The sequence below is a fragment of the Notolepis coatsorum genome, assembly GCF_963971535.1.
Source record: "Notolepis coatsorum genome assembly, chromosome: 4".
Lineage (NCBI taxonomy): Eukaryota > Metazoa > Chordata > Actinopteri > Aulopiformes > Paralepididae > Notolepis > Notolepis coatsorum.
The window spans coordinates 28,890,276-28,907,472 of NC_140168.1; the positions used below are offsets into that span (position 1 = coordinate 28,890,276).

The window sequence follows — 17,197 nt, forward strand, 5'->3', positions numbered from 1 at the left end:
TCTTGGAGGCACATCGTTTTACAGCAGTAAAATAGCCGAATAAAAGCAAACTGAGACCGTAAGAACCCCCCACCCCCACCTCTTTCCAAATCTTAAAGGAATATCGTGTCCGTTTGGCTTGGGTGAGCACAGCGTGCCTTTGTGTGAAGGCGCTAAAACCCTTTAGCCACGGCTATGACTCAGTGAAAAGCGTCACGGATGTGGTGCAGTGGTCCTTCTGGCTTTGTGGACTGCGGCGGGGGGTTACAGGCAGAAGTGGCCTTGACGGGTAATGAGCCATTTTATGGCCAGATATTCAATGATGATTGTAGGGCGCTTTACAGACACCGGGTGATTATGGGCGCAGCACGATTGGAGTCATTATGGAAATGGTCCTAGGATTGATATAACTGGACCTGAGCCTTATACTGTAGCAACAGCTGCTCCGGATGCTGGGGTGAACCCAGTTTACGACAAGGAACGACGTTGTTCCTCTGTGCTCTAAAGTGTACTTTTGTCTGTGTGTGTGTGTGTGTGTGTGTGTGTGTGTGTGTCCGTGTACAATAGAGATAAAGATAAGATAAGATATCCCTTTATTGATGCCCTTGGGGGAAATTCAGGTGACATAGCGGCATGCAGGGAGGGGGGGTGCAGGTGTGGGCAGGGTAACAGAAGAAAGACATAAATGTAGGCAATACAATTTGATTTGAATATAAAAATATGAGAGAAAACCAGTGTAAACAATATAATTTACTCTGAATATAAACATACAGTATGTGAAAAATAAACGGTGTAAACAAAGGTGCAGTACATGGAAGAGACATAATACACTATATATACAAGCAGCACAAAACCCACCCGCTAGTGAATATAAGTATGTTTTAATAATAATGCAGGATAATGCAGGACCGCTTTAGAGGTCTTTATTCAGCATGCAACAAACTGGGACATGCAATGGGAGCGGCACACACACACTGGAATACACACACACACACACACACATGCATTGTCTTTTTTCTCAGTCGCCGATGCGATTGAGCTCTGCGCTTAACCCATCCCGTCGTCCTTCCCCCCCCAAGGGCAGCAGACAGGGCGTCTGCAAGGTACAGCGCCCGGGGACCAATCCAAGTGCTCCTGCCCGTCTTCGTCAAGGACGCGACAGCGTCAGCGATCTGTTCGGCATGTTTTTCCATTGGGTTTATCTTATCGGGGGGAAACCCTTGCAAGCACGGCGAGAACATGCAAACTCCACACAGAAAGGCCTGGGAGATCCCCCACCTGGGTACCTGGCAATGCGGAAACCTGGTCCCCAAGCGGGAATCGAACCCTGGACCTTCTTGCTGTGAGGCGACAGTGTTAACCACTACACCACCGTGCCGCCTAAGCCGAGACTTGAAGAATCGACGGATGGGGCGAGTCTGATGGAAGAGGGAAGGCTATTCCATAGTCTAGGCCGGGGCTGTAACTGTGAAAGCACGGCCGCCTCTGAGTCTTGAGCGTGTGGCGGCCAGGAGGCCCAGGTCAGACGACCTGAGAGACCTGCAGGAGGTGTGAGGGCTCAAGAGATCTGAGATATAGGAGGAAGCCAGTTGGTTCAGGGCTTTGAAAGCGAACAGCAGGACCTTAAAATAAATTATATAACAAACTGGAAGCCAGTGAAGAGAGAGAGAGCTGCATTTTGGACCAGCTGCAGGCGGAACATGGATGACTGGCTGATCCCAGTGTACAGAGAGTTACAGTAGTCAAGCCCAGATGAAATTAAAGCATGGATGACTTTTTACAGACCACTGAGTGAGAGGAAGGGTCATCCTCATCTTGGCTATATCAGTGTAAACTTGTGTGCACCGGTGTATACCTGTGTGTGTGTGTGTGTGTGTGTGTGTGTGTGTGTATGTGCGTGTGCATCATACATCCACGTGCGCATGTGTGATTCCGTTTTCATTAATCCTCAGAGACCCACCATGGTGCAACAGCAGAGGGACATTACCCACTGTTTGCGTAGCATTGCTCACCTGCGTCTCCTCCCTCTCTCCCCTCCCTCTCTCTCCTCCCACCCCCACCCCACCCCCGCTACCCGCTCCTCTTGGCTCCAGGGAGGTGAAGCGCGATGGGGAAACACAACAGCAAGCTGGCGCCGGAAGTCCTGGACGACCTCACCAAGAGCACAGAGTTCAACGAGGCGGAGCTGAAGCAGTGGTACAAGGGCTTCCTCAAGGACTGTCCCTCCGGCATCCTCAACCTGGAGGAGTTCCAGCAGCTCTACGTCAAGGTGGGGGAGAGGAGGGGAGAGGAGGAGGGGAGGAGGGGAGAGGGGGGGGGGGGGCATCCTCAACCTGGAGGAGTTCGAGCAGCTCTACGTCAAGGTGGGGGAGAGGAGGGGAGAGGAGGGGGGGAGGGGATGAGGAGGGGAGGGGAGAGGGGAGAGGGGGCATCCTCAACCTGGAGGAGTTCCAGCAGCTCTACGTCAAGGTGGGGGAGAGGAGGGGAGATGAGGGGAGGAGGGGAGGGGATGAGGAGGGGAGGGGAGAGGGGGGGGGCATCCTCAACCTGGAGGAGTTCCAGCAGCTCTACGTCAAGGTGGGGGAGAGGAGAGGAGGGGAGAGGGGATGAGGAGGAGAGGGGACGAGGAGGGGATGAGGAGGGGACGGGGGGGCATCCTCAACCTGGAGGAGTTTCAGCAGCTCTACGTCAAGGTGGGGGGAGAGGAGGGGAGGGGAGGAGGAGAGGAGGGGAGGAGGGGAGGGGAGAGGGGAGGAGGAGGGGACGAGGAGGAGAGGGGATGAGGATGGGATGAGGAGGAGAGGAGGGGACGAGGAGGAGAGGGGATGAGGAGGGGAAGTGAGAGAGGACGTGGATGGAAAGAACGAGGAAGGAGGAATAACAACGTTTTTGGGAGAGGTAGAAAAGAGAGCTGAGAGAGAACAGGGAGAGAGAGAGAGAGACAGAGAAAGAGAGAGCAAAAGAGAGAAAGAGAAAGACAGAGAAAGAGAGAGAGCAAAAGAGGGAACGAGAGAGAGACGGCGAGAGAGGGAGAACAGGGAGAGAGAGAGACCGAGAAAGAGAGAGTGAAAGAGGGAGCGAAAGAGAGACGGAGAGAAAGAGAGAGCGAGGGACTGAGAACGGAAGAGAGAGAGAGAGACAGAGAGAAAGAGACGGAGAGCAGGATGGACAGATGCTTGGTCATCACGACACCACACCAGTGAACTCGACAAAGATGGTAACATTTGACTTAAAGGTCTCAGGAAACTGCCTGGTCTGTGTGGTGGATTAGGCAGGTTAACATGCTAGTTAAGTGGGGATAGAACATGAAATACTGCCGGTGCTCCTCGCCACGAGGCGCCTGACTGGTTCTTCAAGGAATGAAGACCGATATAGAACAACATGTTTCCAGGTGGCGTAGTGGAGATTGCGTTCGTCACCAACGCCGGAGATGCTGGATTCGCCTGTTCAAATCCAGCTCCCGGCGCTGCTATCAGCTTGGCTGGTCGTTCACACTAATACAATTGGCAGTATTAGAGGGTGGGAAAGCTGAAGGGTGGGTCCTGGGCGTTGTGGACAGCGACCCCTACAGTTCGGTCGGGGCGCCTGCTCAGCAAGGGTAGGATCTATGGAGAGATAGTGCGGCCTCCCACACGCTACTTTTTTCTGGACTCTTTTTGTATCACAAACAGTACTGTAATTGCAAATCTGGTATGTCATAAATGTATAGCTGTAGCAGTACTGTCTATCTGTATGTCATGTATGTCATATATGTTACGATGAATTGAAAATGGGGGACCCTGATGTAAACAAGACGAAAGTCTTTCTCTGGTCTGCATCCCCTTAACAATTGTATGTATTGAGCTGTACTGTACTGTACCCATTCTGCAATCTGTTAATAAAGTTTTCAATCAATCAATCAAACACTCTCCCCGGTGAGAACCTGCGCGGCCAGGCTGGCCTGCTGGCAGGCTGCACATGCATCGGAGGAAAGCATGTGACAGTCTCCGATCTCCCGGACCAACAGTAGGGGAAAGTGCACAACAACCAGGAAGGGTGGGATGGGAGAAAAAAATCGGAAAAAAGGAGGGGAAGAAAGATAATAAAAAAAAAAAAAAAAAAAAAAAATGTTTCCAGGAACGGAGATGAAAATGCAAATGTAATTAAGAAAATAGTGTTCCGGAACAACAAAACATTATTTTGACACCTTTATAATACAGTCAAAAAGGAACTGGGGCGACACACAGATAATCTTTAACACATTGTGTGCCAACAACGAGAAATCTCGTTATTTAATCGTTATTTCTTTTATTAGCGATATCCATTCATTTTTCATCCATCCAGCCTCACATTATCATTGGGACTGTCTCTGAGCTCGAAAAGGGCAAATACCGCCCCCTATCGTCTCCCGGATGGTATTGCACCCATTGGAATGGACTCAATGGAAATGCATGAGAAAAAAAAACTCCGGATTCCACATTTTACTTCTCGGGCATGTAACCTGAGACTATTGCATTCATTGAGGCAACCGAAAGCAGCGTGGATGTACATGTTTATTCTACGTCTTATGGAATGAATGACAAAAAAAATATATATATATTATAATTTTTTCTTTTCTTTTTTTTTAATGGAGGGAGGAGCCGCGGGTTGGCCACCCCTGATCTATGTCACACATTGCCTATAACAAGGTCAGATTAATTTATATAGCACATTTAAAAACAACCATGGTTGACCAAAGTGCTGCACGATACAAAGTACAAAGGTACTGTAAATACAATACTGATAAAAAAAAAGACAACACAAGGTGCAAACAGTACTACACATATAACAGAAAAATACAACAGAAAAATACAATATAAAATGCACAGTCAATATGGAAGCACGGATGTACGGCTCCACCTGAATGAAAAGCCGGTGAGAAGAAGTGAGTCTTTAACAAAGACTTAAAAATCGCTAGGGGGTGGGGGGGTGGGTGGGTGGGGGGGTGGGGGGGAAGGAGAAAGGAGGGGTGCAGAAGAGCTAGCAAGAGCATTTGTATGTATTGTAGTGTATCGTAATTATTATGTATATATCCTTTAATCTACATTTATTTTGATTTAAATACTGGACTATCATAGTCCTATGATTTATTGTGGATTTTTACTTTTAATGTTTGTGTGTCTAGTTTTATGTCATGTATCGTAATTATTATGTATATATCCTTTAATCTACATTTATTTTGATTTAAATACTGGACTATCATAGTCCTATGATTTATTGTGGATTTTTACTTTTAACACTTTAATCGCCGGAAACGCCGAAACTCGTCATTCCCCGCCATGCTCATTCTGCCGAAGACGCCGTAACACGTCTTTGATATCAATATTTCAAAAATCTGTGATCGAAATCATATTTCTCCCCCGGGGACCTGAGATATACTGCTGAGCTCCACTCAACTCTCTAACGGTTCAAGAGCGCCATCTGGTGGCCGATCGGCAGATCGCCCAACAGGAAGTCATGTGGATGAAGTGGTGCTCACCCATATTTCGTCCGGGCACTCGCTATCATTAGCAGGACTCCATCTTGACACAATGGATGTCGATCGGTTGCAAATAACTCGACACACAACATGATTTGGACGTATATACTATTATACAACCTGGAAATGGATCGGGTATTTATACATCCCATAATAGGAATATCTCTGCTCCACGCTCATCGCCCAACGGCGCGAGGAAGATACGGTAAGATCCAGCGTTATTTTCCAACGTGTTCTTTACTAACTGCTCTGATGATCATATCACCCACACTAGATGAATGATATAACGTTGCCCACGGAATTATAAACGACCCCCCGCCCATCCGGTCAACATCAGATCATACGTAGTAACTCCTAGAAGCACATCCAGTTGAAATTTTTTATCTCGCACAGATTCCTACCAAACTGTATTTGATCATCAATATAATGCATTTAGGGCTATAAATCAAGTTCTGGAGAAAGCTGCAGAAAACGATAAAAACATACTTATACTTTAGACCAGGGGTAGGCAACCCTAGGCACGCGTGCCTGCATAGGCACGCAGGGGCATTTTCAGGCACAGGGGGCAGCAGTAAAAAAAAAAAAAAAAAATATATATATATATATTTATATAATATATATATATATTTTTTTTTAATAAATATTATAGTGAAATATTTTGCACTGTTGTCGCATTTATCTTGTTGAAATCCTCCCACAGGTTCTTTTTACTACCACATATTTAATTGAGACCCTTTATTTGTTTATTATTTTAATTTAGCTGGAAATACATTGCTACATCATTCAGTAACATTTGCAGAGCCTTATAACAAAAACATTATTACGGTCACCATTGTGACCAGTGGGATTATTCAACACATTTTATAATTTATTTTTCTATTTCATTGAACATTGCACATGTTAAAAGCCATTTTTTTTACTCAAAATGTGAGTATTACCAAGTCAACTTGTGTTCTTAAAACAATGACAATAAACATAGTTTTAATAGGTTGAAATAATGTGGTTGTGTACTTATTTTTCTGTTAACTTATTATGGATTGAAAACTGAAAACCTTAATGCACAGTAACTGAACTCAATATTTTTAAGTTCTGGTAACTTATTATTATAATTTTTTTTACAGTGTAGTCTTGCGATCAATCAAAACTTATTTACACGATATACCTCACATTCACCCTCCATTCACATCCTGGTGTTCTCCTGGTGTTCTCCATTAGGCCTGTAGGTGGAGGCTGTGGAGCTATGACAGCACATAGCTCGATGGTGTGTGATGTGTCCAAAAATGAATGGGCAAATGTGAGTGAAATGGTCGCACTATATGCAGCTGTTTGTCTGCATTGCATCCCCCCCCCCCAACTCAGATTTAGGGTTGATACAACCATCATAATAATATTGTTAATAATAACAATAACAATAATGATGTAATAATGTAAAAATTATCATTAACACTTTGGGTGCCGGGAGCCGTCTTTAGACGTCTTTGCTGGCCATGCTAAAGTTGCCGGGGGACGCTGTACGTCGTCTTTATATCAATATTTCAAAAATCTGCAATCGGATTCATAATGTCCCTCCGCTGGCCTGAGATCCACCAGCAGGACCCACTGAGCTCTCTGGCGGTTCAGGAGCGCCATCTGGTGGCCGATCGGCGCAAGCGCTTAACAGGAAGCGCACTAGAGGTTTTGCTAGACGTCCGTATTGCTTCCGGCCACTCGGTACATGTCCCGTGACTCTAGCTCGTCACTCTACATAGCGATCGATTGCCAATAACTCGATAAACAACATGATTTGGACGTATATACCATTATACAAGCTGGAGATGGACCGGGTAATAATATATCCCATAATGATAAAATTTCTACTCGACGATGATCGCCCAACGGCGCGCGGAGACTGGGGTGAGTTTCAGCGTGTAACGTTACCGTCTTCGATAATAACTGATATTATCAACATTTGACCCACATTAGATGATTGGTATAACGCTGCCCACGGAATTATAAACGCCCCCTCGCCCATCCGGTCAACATCAGATGACGTGTAGTAACTTCTAGAAGTACGTCTAGTTGGAATTTTTTATATCGCGCTGATTGCCATCAAACTGTATTTCATCATCAATATAATGCATTTGGGGCTATATATCACGTTCTGGAGAAAGCTGCAGAAAGAGATGAAAACATACTTATACATTAGACCATACTTTACTATGAATATGTGAATGAAAAAGTTTAACGTTGCTACACAATGAACAATACATATAGGACTTTGAATGGGCCCTAATAATGGCAATGTAGCAATAGAATTTAAAAAGTTATAGCCCTGCAAAGAAGGGGACTTTCTCCATAGACAAATAGCGCTGGCAATCTATGGTATATCATTAATTTAACCTTAGGCAACCAAAGTGTTAAAAAGACCCGATTATGAGAAAAAAAATTACGATGCATGGAATATTGTTGAGGCACACTAGTTACAACTATATTTCAAACAGGCACTCCGTGTCAAAAAGGTTGCTGACCCCTGCTTTAGACCGTATTTTAGTATGAATATGTGAATGAAAAAGTATAACGTTGCTACACCCTGAACAATAGATATAGGACATTGAATGGGCCATAATAATGTCAATTTAGCAATACAATTTAAAAAGTTATAGCCCTGCAAAGAAGGGGAACTTCTCCATAGACAAATAGAGATGGCGAGGGATGGTAAATTATGAATTTAACCATGGCGATCAAAGTGTTAATGTTTGTGTGTCTAGTTTTATGTCATGTCAAAAAAATTTGAAAATAAAGAAATTTGTTCACAAAAATAAAAATCGCTAGGGTTGGGGGCAGATCTAATAATGTAGAGGAAAACTGTTCCACAGCCACTCCAAAGGCTCGGTCACCTTTTTAGATTTGAGCCTAGATGTTGGAACATCCAGAAGCAACTGATTCGACGACCTCAGTGCTCTAGCTATCGTGTGAACATAGAGGAGTTCAACTGGGTACTAACACTCATAACAACAACAACAACAACAACAACAACAACAACAACAACAACAACAACATGATCTTGATATTGGACACATGGAAATATACAGAGCAAACGCAGTCGGCCTCTTCCCCCGCTCACTCTGAAGTGGAGTCGGTCAAAAGTGAAGCTTGGCTACGCTAGCACTCAGCTAATTCTCTATGCAATGACTCTATAATGCATCTCTATGCAATGACTCTATAATGCAATGACTCAATGACTCTATGCAACATTAACCCATCCATCTACACTCATTCCACACACATCCACTCACTTTAGACACTTTAACCCTTTCATTACCACACAACCAGAAGGTTAACCCTTTCACTACCACACGACAAAGTGTTAACCCTGTCACAGCACACTACAGAAGGTTAACCCTTTCACTACCACACTACAGACAGTTAACAGTCTATACAGTGTGGTAGTGAAAGGTTAACCTTCTGTAGTGTGGTAGTGAAAGGGTTAAACACTTTTAACACTACACCATATTGTATCTATTTATTACAAAAGATTTGCACTACTCAATTTGAATCCCCCCCAAACCAAGAGGAGCCACACAAGAAGAGTCAGAAACGGACATTAATTTGAGTGTTGTGGAATATTCAAATGAGCCATGACAGTAAGCTGTAGGAGTCAATTTGTATATATAGAACATAGTTTATTTCTGCGGCCACAGAGCTCAGTTTACAATCAGACATGCTAACGTCTGACCAGAAAGTGAGAAAGAGCTCTTGGTCAGACATGCATTAAATACATAATCGACATGACGTACATGAGATACCAGATATGACAGAAATGAAAACAACGAATGGTTCTATGGCTTTGTTATGACTTCACACTAGAACTGGAGAGGAAAATACCTTGGACCTCTCATATCTCCTGGCCCTTTGGCTGAGTTTAAGAGACACTGTTAAGACTGTCGCCTAGTGTCTGAGCTCAGTATACTAGTTGATCATATTAACTAGTCAAGGCTATCAGAGATAGAATATGTATTTTTAACACAGATCTATATGACATGATGATATTTCTATTACAAGAGGATTTCACTCGGACGGTCGGACCCCCCTGTTTTACAGTATGTGTCCGGAACACAAGATCGAAAACACTTAAGAATTCTTGTTTCTATTCAGAGTGGAATGATTGGAAAAGCCCACCCTTGCTGTTTGTCGCTGGGGTTGTTACCTTCGATTCAACAAGCCAGTTTATAACTAGCCTCCTTTGTGTGATGCCATACTGTTGGAAAACCAACAATCAAGCATCCCTTTCAGGAGCCAGGAACACTGCCTATCCAATCTACTGCCCAGCGTGTGAAGGTTTGTTTACTTTTGATTTTGACTGTGAGGCAGCCAGTCGGGGGGGGAAGGGCAGGGACGCGGGAAGTCAGTCAGAGTTGGGGGTGCGGAGATAAGTGATATAATAATGTCATAGGTGGCGGGTGCGCTGAAGGGGAGGCAATGACCGTGCAGCGCGCATTTTTTCCCCCTTTTTGTCAATATACACACGTCACCCACTAGACTAGGCTATGCGAGGCGAGACCCACTCTTTTAATATATAGTGCAAATTAAGTGTTCAAATGAAGGCATCCAATAATAGATTAACCATTGTCTTACCTTAATGCAGCAAAATGCGACGTTTCGTCTTGGCAAGTGGGTTGGTAAAAATCTACACGCGCCCGGTACAGCTTCTAAATTACTTTGTTTATATGCCTAAAACACCGGTCTGTATAACAGGGAACACTGCATTATCGAGACAGCGCCCCTATGAGGATCTGGCCGGTAATGCACTTTTCCTAATTCCAAGAGTAGGGTAAATCTGCAGTGCCGGTGACATTGAGTAGGATATTACAATGGAATAAAAGCCAAAACAACCTTGCAGTTACAACTCCCTGCCAGGTGGGGGTGCTGCAGCCCCTGCAGCACCCCCCCTTCCCGCGTCACTGGGGAAGGGAATAAGGAATAAGAAATGTGTTGTGTGCAAAACCCTGGTTCAATAGAAGGGAAGCAACATGTGCTGGATAAAAAAATTCGATTTAGAAGAGTTGTCGTTCAGAACGGCATCGTTGCAGTTGTAATTGATACGGGCTTAGTGCAGTATTAATAACCACGCCTAGACCTCATTCATTGCCGTCATGAATACTCAGAGTATTATTAATATGTACAGTGATATGTACAGGTATAGACAGTATGGTCGTAGTCATACTGGCCAGCAGTTTAACTACTAAGAGTAGGTGAAGGATATGTACAGATATAGATATAGTATCTACAGCAGATACAGATGTAAAAGGATTATGTGCAGGTGTGTACAGACAGATGTGGTGAGAATAAATATGTATATACAGTATACAGCATTTGGATTGACCTTACAGACCAAAACTGTTCACACTTGACTTATATGGTTCTTCTTCATCTTGAATGGTTCATTGTTGATGTATGCTTTTTAAGTCCTGGCTTACTAAAAACTACAGGCTGGGACCCAAAACGGATTGCAGGACTTGTTCTTGTTTTCTTGAACTGTCGAAGTTTGGAAGCAGCAGTTGCGATTCAAGAAAAGAAGGTGGGGCTTGGGATAGGTGCATGCATCTTATGCCTTGTCCCCAATTAGCTGTGTTCAGCCTGGCTGGGGCTTGCAATGGTCTAGCATGGGATGATGGTATGGTTGGGTTTGTGTCTCCATTGTGTTCCTTGTAAAGTCTCTGGTTGCTAGGCTACCTTTCAACATTCACACCACCGTCAACTGTGGTACATAAAGCTAAACCATATTATTATGTAATTATTACATAATAATACATCACAGTCCCAGCCGGCTTTGGCCAGGTCTGGCCAGGTTGTGAAAGGTGGCTGCCTCAGCTGGGGTCCAGCCAGGTTTGGCCAGGTTCTAAGGACAATAGGGAGGTGTAGTCTGACGTCAATGGTTGTTCCACCCGTATAGGGATTTATCATTGGGAAAATGGATTATCGGCTATTGTAACAATTCTGCCTCATGGAAATTGAAAATCTTTCCATTATATTTCTGTCTTCCTTCCCCTTTCCCAGTTTTTCCCATATGGCGACGCCTCGAAGTTCGCTCAGCACGCGTTCCGGACGTTCGACAAGAACGGCGACGGGACCATTGACTTCAGGGAGTTTATCTGCGCCCTATCTATCACCTCGCGTGGCAGCTTTGAGCAGAAACTCAACTGGGCCTTCAACATGTACGACCTGGACGGAGATGGCAAGATCACACGCATGGAGATGCTGGAAATTATCGAGGTGTGTTTACAGATCAGTTACATATATACATTTACTTAATTAAAATGTAATTTCATTCATTCATAATCAATGCCTATCCTAATCCAGTTTAGTGTGTTTGTCCTGCCTCTACTCCTCCTCTCCCTCTGTCCTGCCTCTCCTCCTCCTCTCCCTGTGTCCTGCCTCTACTCTTCCTCTCCCTGTGTCCTCCTCTTCCTCTCCCTGTGTCCTCCCTCTCCTCCTCCTGTGAGATCAGTTACAGTGTGTCCGGCAGGTGAATTTGAGCTGTCGCTTAAAGGAACATACCAACATTGTGGGAAATTCAGAAGAGAAGATAGATACCGACTTCCTCTCTGTGTGTTCGGTAGAAAGATATCTGGCTGCACGCTAGCCTAGCTCAGCACAAATAGCCTAGCAAAATCTCCGGGTGAGGTGTTAGTTGGCCAGGGTCTAGCCTAGCCGCTACGCATTCCGCTTCCATTCATTTGTGCTAAGCTAGGCTAGCTTGCAGCCGGATAGCTTTCTACTGAACGCACAGAGAGGAAATCGGTATCTATCTTCCTGAATTCTTTCAGAGTGGGAATTTGCCATACTGTCTGCGTGTTCCATTAATAGCAGGTCGTCTGACTCTCAGATGATGATCTATACATAATACATGCCCTTGGTGACTTTCTTGTTTTTATTGAAACATTGAAACATTTTAAGACCGGATAAAAGCACGACTTTTCTCCCCAGGCCATCTATAAGATGGTCGGCACGGTGATCATGATGCGCATGAACGAGGACGGGCTGACCCCCCAGCAGCGCGTGGACAAGATCTTCTCCAAGATGGACAAGGACCAGAATGACGAGATCACCCTGGAGGAGTTCAAGGAGGCCGCCAAGTCTGATCCATCCATCGTCCTACTGCTGCAGTGTGAGATGCAGAAGTAGAGAGAGGGAGGGAGAGAGAGAGAGAGAGAGAGATGGATGGATGGGGTGGAGAGAGGGATGGATGGATGCATTGATGGAGGGATGGGGTAGATGGAGGGAGGGAGGGAGGGAAAGATGAAATGGGGATGGGCGGAGGTTGGATTGGAATGAGAGAAGGAGGGAGGGAGGGGATGGAGGGAGGTGTAAGGAGAGACACAGGTGGGATGTAACGGAGGAGAGGAAGGGGAGGAGAAGGGGGAGGGAGGAGGCCAGTGAACCGGTTAGTGAGGATACGATGTTAAAGGGGCACTTCACTAAAAGACTATGCTGATTTATTTTGCACATAATCTCACACACATCCAAAAACTCTAAACTCGTTTTGCACACATTCATTTAGTTTGCGAGTTATTGGGAGTACATGAGTTTTGATATGGCCTCCAGTGATGTCATCGGGGACATTGAATCGGTGTGTTAATTACAGATGATAAGCTATAAAAACAAGGTATTGCTATTTTTTCATCTACATTTTAACATTAATTTCATTGAGCTGTAATTAACACAACACAAGGATTCAATGTCCCCGATGACATCACTGGTGGTGGCCATATTCAAACAAATTTACTCTCGATAACTGTCAAACTATCGAGAATAAACTGGGAAGATTCCTGGTTGTTGCATGTTGAAGTATGCTTGAGCAAAGGCACTTAACCCTTAACTGCTCCCGATGAGCGGGTTGGCACCTTGCATGGTTGCCTCCGCCGTCGGCATGTGAGTGAACGGGTGAATGTGAGAGGCATATGTTGTAAAGCACTTTTGGATAAAGGCTGATATATAAAATGCAGTCCATTTACCATGTGTGCAAAGCTGTTTAGAGTTTTTGGATGCGTGTCAGATTATGTGCAAAATAAACCAGCAGTGTTTTCCGGTGAACTGTCCCTTTAATGGACCATGTGTATAAAGTCGTCTCCTGGATAACATCATTCATTTCTCATTTGTCCTCCAAGCTCCTCCCACAACAGTGCAACATGCAGCTTCCACGCACTCACTCAGTCACTCACTCACGCAGCCAGATCTTTGGGGTCCAGCGTAGAAGCGTTCACCACACCATGAACAGGTTCAGACTGGCAGACGGAAGGATTAAAGACTTGCAGATGAAAAACTCGGGTGTAACAATTCAGCTTTGAAAACAAAAATTCAGAAAAATTACGAGTGTTCACTTTCGTTTATCAAAACTTAAATGCGGGATGGGATGATTTCAGGGTCACGTTATGTTTGGCCAACTTTTTAACGAGTAAGCGTGAGCGCTCCCAACTTGAACTGCTCTGAATGTAAACAGAAACAGACGATGCTACAGGGCATCACGTTATACAGTAGCTAAGAGCTCCGTAATGTTTCCTTTTTGAGATACAAATATGCTCGTCAATGTGGAAGCATTCTGGTTTCCGCATGACCTACGAAAACGACATATAACAACATTTGTAAAGGAACGTCAGGGTCTTAAAATGGTCCCCGTCCCTGTCTCCCTGACCCCTGCTGTACAATAATGTAAAGGCTAACGTTTCTGAGGGCCTGAGCGGAATTAATTACCCTGACAAGGACGTACGTGGATGTCCAGCACAACGCAGGGCTTCTTAACCTTCACCACACAGTAATGAAGGTCGGGAAATGGAAAAGCCCGTTCTTCCAGCTCGCCCCATCTATCACGTTCATGCAAGTGATTTATTTTGTTCATTTTTATAATTAGAAATTATATTATTGAAGGCGTATTTCCATAGTGATTTCATTTAACAAATCTGGAGAAACTGGCTAATCCAAGGGTAATTTCAAGTCAATTTGAATCATGGATTTGGTGAATTATTACATCCTACAGTCAAACTAATTGTCAGTCACACATGCACACTAGTTAGTGTACCCTCTTACTTAACATCTAGACTGATTTTCAGGACTCGTGACTCGACTTGGACTTGAGACATCTAGACTGATTTTCAGGACTCGTGACTCGACTTGGACTTGAGCACTGACTGCATTCGGACTCGGAAGTTGCAGACGAGGACTCGGACTTGTTAATTGATAAATACATTTTTATAAAAAAATGTACTACCGGGCAGTCCGGTAGAGAGAGAGGAAGAACGGGAGACAGAGCGAGGGGGGAAGACATTCGGCAAAGGATGCCGGGTCCGGGAATCTAACCCGGGTCGGCCGCTTCGCGACGCAGTTATTTCTTTTTAATTTTTTTGTAATGGGCCCTAATCCTTTGGCATACGATATTGATGGCTAGTGCATTTGTTTGGCTATTGTGTCACAAAGTAAATAAACTCCCATTGAAATGGACTCAATCAGACTCAACCTTGATGACTTGGACTCAGACTCGAACACTGGGGATTTGAGACTCGACTCGGACTCGAGATTTAGTGACTCGACTACACTGATCTAGACACACATTAAAAGGCTGTGCTGAATTGTGGTCTGCTGGAGGGTCGTGTACAATGGTGGCCAGTTCGCTGGCTATAGGCTTCAGCCAGACCCTCTTAGGCGTACGACCTCTCACGCGAGAGGGTCATCGAAAAATTACGAGAGTTCTAGAGTTCTGAGATAACGTTCTCAAGACGTACACCGGAAAGGGTTAACGCACCACACCAGATAACATTCGGCTACCGTTGTAAACATTTTACTGTGCCACTACTACACTCCCTCCTTGGCCAGAGTACACGGATTGCCTGCTGCAGTGCTCTGAGTGGGTGATGCTGTGAATATATAAAGGAGAATACCAACCCAGAGGTTTGATTTATATGAGAACGGCCCTTATTTTGGTGCTCAAATGAATATTTACGATTGTTCTTTTTTTATAAACCAGGACACTTCACTTTATGCACATGGCCCATTAACCCTGAAAGAGTGTTAGAAATAACCAAAATTATGAGCTGCAGTGTGTGTGTGTGTGTGTGTTTATGCCTGTGTGTGTGTGTGTGTGTGTCTTCAGTCCACCAGCTGTCAGGCTCCAAACTAGAAAAGTAGCACCAGACATGCGTGTCCACATGAGCGCTCATACTGCTAGGTCTACCCCAACCAAAGTGGAAATGAATGGCGCTTAGAACGAGAGCTTGGGAATAGATAAAACATCTGCTATGTTTCCTCCTCCTTCTCCTCCTCATACTCTTCCTCTCTAAATGTCAAAGAGGAAGAGTGTTTTGATAAGAGGCAAACTTGAGAGAGAAACATGAATGAACACTCGGATCCAAAATTAATGTGTAAAAGACCAAAGGAGTTAGGAAGCTTGGATGATTATGTGTTTGTATGCGCGTGTGCGTGTGTGTGTGTTGCAGGGATGTTAAAAAGTGTTTAAAAAAAAATTTGACTTTGAACTTTGACCTCTCTCCTGCCAGCAAATCAGATGGTCCCCTCCTTCTCTCCTAGCCATTCAAAACCCTCCTCCCCTGTCTCACGATAGGATAGCAAACACTGGCCTCCTCTGTGTGATAATGTAACGATAACATGTATAATGATAATACGACAATAATCGTATTTATGAATATAAACGTATATAATTTGTATATGTAAATGTACCACTAGCTTAGAAACTTCTTTCATATGACACAGCTACAGTGGTTTGTGTACAAAGTGTGAGTGAATGTGTGCGCGTGTATACGTGAGTGTGTGCACGTGCCGTGCGTGTGTGCAGGCATACTTGTGCGGGTGTGTGAGAGTATGGTTAAATATGAGTGCCTGTGAGCGCACGTGTGTGTGTGTGCATACACTGTGTGTTTGTATCATTTGTGTAACACGGATGCCTCAGTCTAGTCTTACTTTGTACACTCACATGTAGCCCCGCCACACCGATGCACACAGAGTATTCTTCGCACAGACAGCACTTGCTTCTGTGTCTCCGCTGGTATGCAGTAAGTGTAGCCTATACTGTCTCCGAAAAAGTGGGACGTGCTGTTGTTTCGTTCAGTCATGCCGTGGACCTACTGTCGCAATTACAGAGCTAATAATCACATAATGTGTTAGTGTTTCACAAAATGACCGTAAGCCAGGGGAGAGATTTAGTTTTTTGGGGGAGAAAGGGGGGGGGGGGGGGGGGGGGGGTCGTGTTCTAGTACTTGGAAGGTAGGCTCTCCAGCCGTTGAGTTTTAACTACGGTACACCTGTGCCGTAGTGCCGCCCGGTGGTGAGAAAGTGTAAGTGCATTCCGTTTACACTTCTGATTTTAGGGAACCCCAACCCTGTAAGACCCTCGGTTGCAAAATTACAACATCACTTTTAGCTATTAGCTATTTAAAAATATATATATATATATTATTTTTTGAGAACATTTACATAGCCCTGTTGTTCAGCCTCACAATGCTATTGGATAGTAAATGTGTATATATAGGACCCACATTCTGGCCTCTGAAGTTGATCATGTCAATTTAATTTGGGCCTTACAGGGTTTTAATTAACATAAAGCTGGACCCGACTGGGAATGGGAGATTTCATGAGAGAGAAACAACACATCAATGACAGAACTATCCACAGTGATTCCTCCATCTCTATAATTGTGCTTCTCGTTGTAGGTCTATATGATGTTGTCAGCTTTGA

At 44.6% G+C, this 17,197-nt stretch overlaps 1 protein-coding gene across 1 annotated transcript in view; it reads left to right on the top strand.

Moving 5' to 3' along the window:
- LOC311226342 (visinin-like protein 1) overlaps positions 1-12,640 on the top strand; it is a gene marked incomplete at its 3' end in the record, with an annotated part of 56,839 nt that extends 44,199 nt beyond the window's left edge. Inside the window, exons 2-4 of the mRNA XM_084311768.1 lie at positions 2,073-2,248; positions 11,513-11,728; positions 12,443-12,640. Coding sequence (XP_084167894.1) covers positions 2,087-2,248; positions 11,513-11,728; positions 12,443-12,640 — 576 coding nt within the window. The 5' untranslated portion in view covers positions 2,073-2,086. The remainder of the gene's footprint in view (positions 1-2,072; positions 2,249-11,512; positions 11,729-12,442) is intronic.
- Between the last annotated feature and the right edge of the window lie 4,557 nt (positions 12,641-17,197).